This window comes from Alosa pseudoharengus, unplaced genomic scaffold, assembly GCF_046254945.1.
Source record: "Alosa pseudoharengus isolate Yale_2024_CS ecotype anadromous, Long Island Sound unplaced genomic scaffold, YU_APseudo_1.1 YU_APseudo_1.1_scf_15, whole genome shotgun sequence".
Classification (NCBI taxonomy): Eukaryota; Metazoa; Chordata; class Actinopteri; order Clupeiformes; family Clupeidae; genus Alosa; species Alosa pseudoharengus.
This window is the reverse complement of record NW_027468620.1, coordinates 21,217,764-21,223,763: the sequence shown is the minus strand read 5'-3', so window position 1 is coordinate 21,223,763 and position 6,000 is coordinate 21,217,764. Positions and strand designations below refer to the sequence as shown.

Genomic DNA, 6,000 nt, shown 5'->3' with positions numbered 1-6,000 from the left:
GGAGACCAGGCATCAAGGTGCCACCTTCACTCAACTTTTAAAATGACAGCCACTGTTCTCAAAATGTGTGAAAATGCTTCTCACAACCCTCTCACCTCCCTTTTCACACTAATTAAAGATTAAAGCTAAGACAATGCTAAAGTCTAAGTCTCCCATGTACTAAGACCAGCAACAAATAAGGCCTTACTGGGTGACACGACGTGATGCTTCACTGATAAGCTCAAAAGACAAGACTGGCTCGACTTTCAGAGTGCTGCGTTTACTTCTGTCCAAGTGAACGGACACGCCATCTCTGCCACTATGGGTGAAGGGTTGGGGGTGGGAGGGAGTTAAGGGAGTGCTGTGTAGCAGCATAACTTGGAAGTCTGGGGCTGCCGGTGTGGATGTTTGATGGTGGTGTAGTGCTTTAGGGCTGGCACCCTTCAGGGGTGCGGGTGAAGAGGTGTCAGGGTGTCGTTGGAGGATGATATGGGGGTGCAGGTGTGGGGGTATTGCAGGGCTCCTGCTGAGGTAGGTTTTGGGGGGTGGGGGGGTGGGGGGGTGGTCTCACCTGTGCGAAGAGCATGTTGAGGCGCATCTGCTCGGCCAGCACGCTGACGTTGTGGAAGAGGTGTGGCTGCATGTGGCTCCACATGTGTGGGAACCACCAAAACTCCTTCCTGTGCGTCAGCAGCATTTCGTCGCCCTCGTCCTCCTCCTCCGTACCTGACAACCCACACGCTGGCGTCAGTCTCACCATGACAACCAACCCCCCGCCACATCCCCTGCCATGAACACACGACAACAACGCCTCTCTGAAAAAGCGACTTACCAGCATGGTAGAACTTTCCGGAGAAGCCAAGGTTGAACGTGAAGTTTGGGACCAAGGCTCGGAGTTTGTTTTGCGTGTTCAGCAGGGCCTGGAAGTGAAGAACAGAAGAGTTAAAAAACACACACACACACAAACTAAGATGAATTCATCATTCAATCACACACTCTGATGTTGACTGTACAACCACATCTCTCCTGCAGCAACATTCAACATCACACTACATTCATCACGACCAGCACCTTTTGGTCGTACCACAACATAACATCCCCTCCCATGGCAGGATGGGCTCTAAAACGGGCACCTGTGCATTGGGAGTCAGAGCATACTGTGGGCATCAAGGGCATGGCTGAATGTACACAGGAGTAATCCTTTCATTCCATAACCAGGGGCAGACATAGGTCAATTCTGCAAAGCCCTAGAGCTTTTACTTGAAGAAAGGAGGCACGAGTGTGCTAGTGCCTGTGTGTGTGTGTGTGTGTGTGTGTGTGTGTGTGTGTGTGTGTGTGTGTGTGTGTGAACTGGGATATCAAATGGGGGTTGATACAGAGAGATCTGCTGCAGCTGCAGCTAAAAGGCCAGGTTTTGATAAGTGAATTAGGGGAAAGCGCAGCCACAAATCAACTTGGAGCGGAGGGGAGATAGCCGCGCTGCTGCCGCAAATCAAACACGGAGGACGAGAGATAGCTGCCGCACTGTCACAAATCTACACCGCGCCAGAACGAGAGATCTAACCTGAGTGAGGAAGAGAGTGTGTGTGTGTGGGGGGGGGGAGCGAGAACGAACAGACGAGCAAAGATAGATTGCCAGACACCGCATTCGATAAGAGATGCAATCACAGAGATCTGACTGCTTCTGGTGTCCTTGAATGTCTATTCATCCAATGTTTGTTTTCAGGTGAGGGGGGGACACATACTCTCTCTTTCTCTCACTCTCTCTCACACACACACACACACACAGCAAAGCATTCAATGCATAGCAACGCGATACATTTCAATTTGGTGTAAAGCTTGCGCTGATTTGATTTCCACAGAGGCCGGCAACAGTCTGTTAGGCACAGATGAGACATGCCTGATGGCCTACTGTAAACACACGGCTGCTAAAGCCCTTTCCGCTCGTCTGCGGGCCTGATGGGCGAGACGGCTCCCTCCGAGAGAGCTGCTTCTAATGAAGTCCCTGCTTTTACCTACTGTAGCGAGGTCCTCTCACACACAACAGACGGTGTGGTTTCTCTAGGTTAAACAGCCGCTTAAAAAAACAACACGAAGGGGCTGAGAGGACTTCAATAAACACAGATCTAAAAGGAGGAGAGGGTGGAGGATGGCCAGAGAGAGAGAGATGAGCGAACAAGACAACCATTGATAGAGGTGTGTGTGTGTGTGTGTGTATCTATAGATCACACACACATCGATCACTGGTTGTCTTGTCTTTCTCTTTCTTATAGGCACATATATATATATATATGAGCCTATAAGAAAGAGAAAGAGAAAGAGAGAGAGAGAGAAAGAAAAATCAGGACAGGGCATAAAAAAAAAAAAAGGTTTGGTTCCTGTTGGTTGTCAGTTGAGGCCATGGGTCGGTAGGGAATTTTTTTTTTTTTTTTTTTTTCCAGTGGCAGTAAGGGATAGGTAGAAAATCAATCCCTCCAGGATTTCGCGAGGTTTTTTGAGACTGTTGCGACCTAAAATGCCTGGATGGAAGTTGCGGTGATTTTAGCTGTTTCTTGTGGAGAAATTGCGGGAGGAAGTGAAAATTGCAAAAATAGTTTCAATTTAGGGCAATTAAGGTTAGTAAGACCAAAATCACACTGATAATCTTGATGCTTATTAAATAGGATAATCAAAGGTAAACAGTAAGGATTACAGAAAATCAAAGTAGGCCTACTTTATTTGTGAAAATGCTTTGACTGAGGTAATTCACAAAGCAGTATAGTAGAACTGTCCAAAAAAGACAGTCACCTAAAGAGATGGTATCATGTCATATGTTTCAATACATTCATATATTTTGTAATTCATATTAAGTTCATATCTTTTTAATAATTCATAGTCTGTGGCCTGCATAATTACTAATATCCAAGTAAGTATCTAGTAATTTCATATTGATTTAAACTATTTGACTACACTTCTGTTTAATGTCATTACATTGGTGGTGTACGTCTAATTGACTGCCTGCCCCTTTAAGGACGTGCGAGTAGCCTAATTACATTTCTGAGTGGATTGGAAGGCTTGCATCTCACTGTGTTCGGCTACGAGTGTAAATCACTTTTGCATAGTGCATTTGTGGATGCAATTGGGAATGTCTTCCATGTCATTAGTTAAAATAAATGTTAAAAAAAACAACTCGAATGAAACTATTCTTGGATCATAGAAGAGGTAAATGTCTTGCAATTTTATTAATTTCTATGATTTTGGTAGCACTACTCAAACTAAGCCCACAAGCTAGCAAACATAAGCTTGACATAAACATGACATAAGCTAAAAGGACATATCCAGGTAAACGTTTGCCAATGGGTTGCATAGCCTACTCAAATGTCAGTAAACCAAGTAGGCCTTAATTAACTTACTTTCATAGCCTAGGTAGGTTAGCAACACCAGGTTGAGAGATGCAAGTAAGCAGATCGTTAACGTTAGCCTTCTATTTATTGTCATCAAAACTGCAGAGGAACGAACACTTAGGGCAGTCTTTGGCGTCATATGCAGAAGGTGCAGAAGTAAGTGTGCCATCTGGCTCAATATTCTGCGCGAGGGACTGTTGCGGTAGGTGACATTTCACAGTGAAACTACGATGATTGGTCAAATTTGCGAAAAAGTTGCGGTGTTTGGACAAAATTGCGAGTGCCTTGGTAAGTGACGAAAACAATCGTCTTCGTGAACGTGCATAGGCTACTTTGTAACAGAGAGAATACGCTCATCCCTATACATAACGCAAGGGGTAATTAATGTAATTATAGTTCGCCTTTTATTTGTGGATTTATTTAATGTAGCCTAGACTATTTAGTGTTATTTCTTCCCCAAGCTCATAAAATAAATTTGGGTCGCACATAAATTGACAGGGTCGGTCGGAAACCGGAACCCAAGAAATTTTTTTTTTATGCCCAGGGAGAGAGGGAGAGATGCAAGAACAAGACAGCCAGAGAGAGGGGGGGGGCAAAGATGGATAGAGAGAGTGGCAGTGAGTAAGAACGTGTGTGAGAGAATGGGTGAGTGAAAGGGAGGGAAGGACAGACACAGAGGGAGGAAGAGAGAGAGAGAAGCAGGAAATGAGATGAAGAGATAGTAACGGCCACATGGGAATATAGGCTGAGTGAACAAACCGCTGTTGCTAATAGCTACTACCTCAAGGGAAGGGTGGGCGGGAAAGGGGGCTGCGGGACAGGGGTCAGACACTGACCGGTGTTACCATGGCAACATCCTCTGCCATGCCAGTGTGGTCTAACCTGTGTCTGAAAGAGCCGAAGGACAACACACACACACACACACACAGACATGTCCTTGATGTCCACTTCACTCCAGCTAAAGTTAGCTGTGGTCGAGTTCTTTTAGAAGTTGTTTGGTGGTGCCAGCGCGCCCACGGGGCATCTAATCCGCACAGAGCTGCGGACCGACAGCTCGCCCGCCACGAGAGCCACGGCAAATCTCCTGCCCGTCTGAAGACAGCCGCCGCCAGCCAGACACACAGCAGGAGGAGGAGGAGGGGCGGAGAGGAGAAGAGAGGAGAGGACACGGCCAAGGAGAGAAAACTGCCAGGACCAATTCGGTCGTCTTTGGTTGTGTTGGAGGCTTGTAGAACTGACAGCGCAGGGTGTGAACACTCCCGTAAAGCTTCCTTCGTCCTCGCACTGATCCTCAATAACACCTATAGCAGCTGCCGCTCATGCAAATGTATTAAAACAACAACTGTTCAAGCAGATGTACTGCCAAGGAGTTTAAAGACATGTGACAATGGCATCTCCTTTCCCAACAGATGCCCGATGTCAAGTGAGGTATACATTCTGGCATGGATGGACAAACCTTCATTGCACTTAATTGACCGATCGCTCAACACGAGTCGCGCTGCCGGACTACCAATGAGGCTCTGCGTGGTGCCTCAACAGCGCAGCGCAGAGCGGCTCGGTGGCACTGCCAGTGCAATCAGACGGTCCATATTACAGCCTGGCACGGCGCGCCACTTCTCAACATCTGCCCACAAGTGAGTCAGCCAGCACCGGTCACGCACACATGCAGAGTGACACACGCGCGCACGTCTCCTGCCGTAGGAAGCGAGCCGAGGCTTACCCCCCTGGGGCACGCTGCGCCCGAGGGGCACTAGGCCAGCTATAAGAGGAGAGGCAGCACGGGACGAGACACCATCATACTGGTGCAGGTGTGTGTGGGGGTGTGTGTGTGTGTGTGTGCGTGCATGAGTGTTACACATGTGGGTGTGTGCCTAGTTATTTAGGTTCCTGTACATGGCATGGAAGTATGTGTGTGTGTGTTAGTGGTTTTGTACATATGTGCATGTCTGATCATGCAACACCTGATAATGTGTGTATGAACTACAGTAAGATGTGTGAGGGCATTATATGTGCAAGCACATGTATTCCTTACTTATACACATACTGTATATGAACGTACATGCACGTTTTACAGTTTATGTACACATGTACCCTCATATACAGTACACAGTACCTGCATGCATGTGTGCGTGAGCATACTGTATGTGTGTGGTTCAATATACTGGAATTAAACTCAGGCGTTAAGCTTGGCCACGGAGGTCATGTGTACGCATTCAGTGAAAGGAGAGATGGGGAGGAGAGAGGAGAGAGAGGGAGGAGAGAAGAGAAGAGGAGAGGAGAGAGGGGGAAGAAAGGAGAGGAGAGAAGAGGAAGAGAGAGGGGAAGGAGAGGAGAGATGAGGAAAGGAGAGGAGAGAGGGGGAAAGAGAGGAGATGAGAGAAGAGGAGAGGAGAGAGGAGGATGGGAGAGAGGAGAGGAGAGGAGGAGAGAGGGGGAGGAGAGGAGAGAAGAGGAGAGGAGAGAGGGGAGAGGGGGAGGAGAGGAGAGAAGAGGAGAGGAGAGAGGGGGAAGAAAGGAGAGGAGAGAAGAGAGAGGGGGAAGGAGAGGAGAGATGAGGAGAGGAGAGGAGAGAGGGGGAAAGAGAGGAGAGGAGATGAGAGAAGAGGAGAGGAGAGAGGGGGAAGAAAGGAGAGAAGAG

The 6,000-nt window shown here is 47.8% G+C and overlaps 1 protein-coding gene across 5 annotated transcripts in view; it reads right to left on the bottom strand.

Annotated features, from left to right (window-relative positions):
* ndst2a (N-deacetylase/N-sulfotransferase (heparan glucosaminyl) 2a) overlaps positions 1–6,000 on the bottom strand; it is a 118,081-nt gene that overhangs the window by 14,934 nt on the left and 97,147 nt on the right. For all 5 annotated transcript variants that reach the window (XM_076285872.1, XM_076285874.1, XM_076285871.1 and 2 more), the window contains 2 exons: positions 812–899; positions 551–705 (listed from right to left, as the gene is read on the bottom strand). In XM_076285872.1, the coding sequence (XP_076141987.1) occupies positions 551–705; positions 812–899 (243 nt within the window). The remainder of the gene's footprint in view (positions 1–550; positions 706–811; positions 900–6,000) is intronic.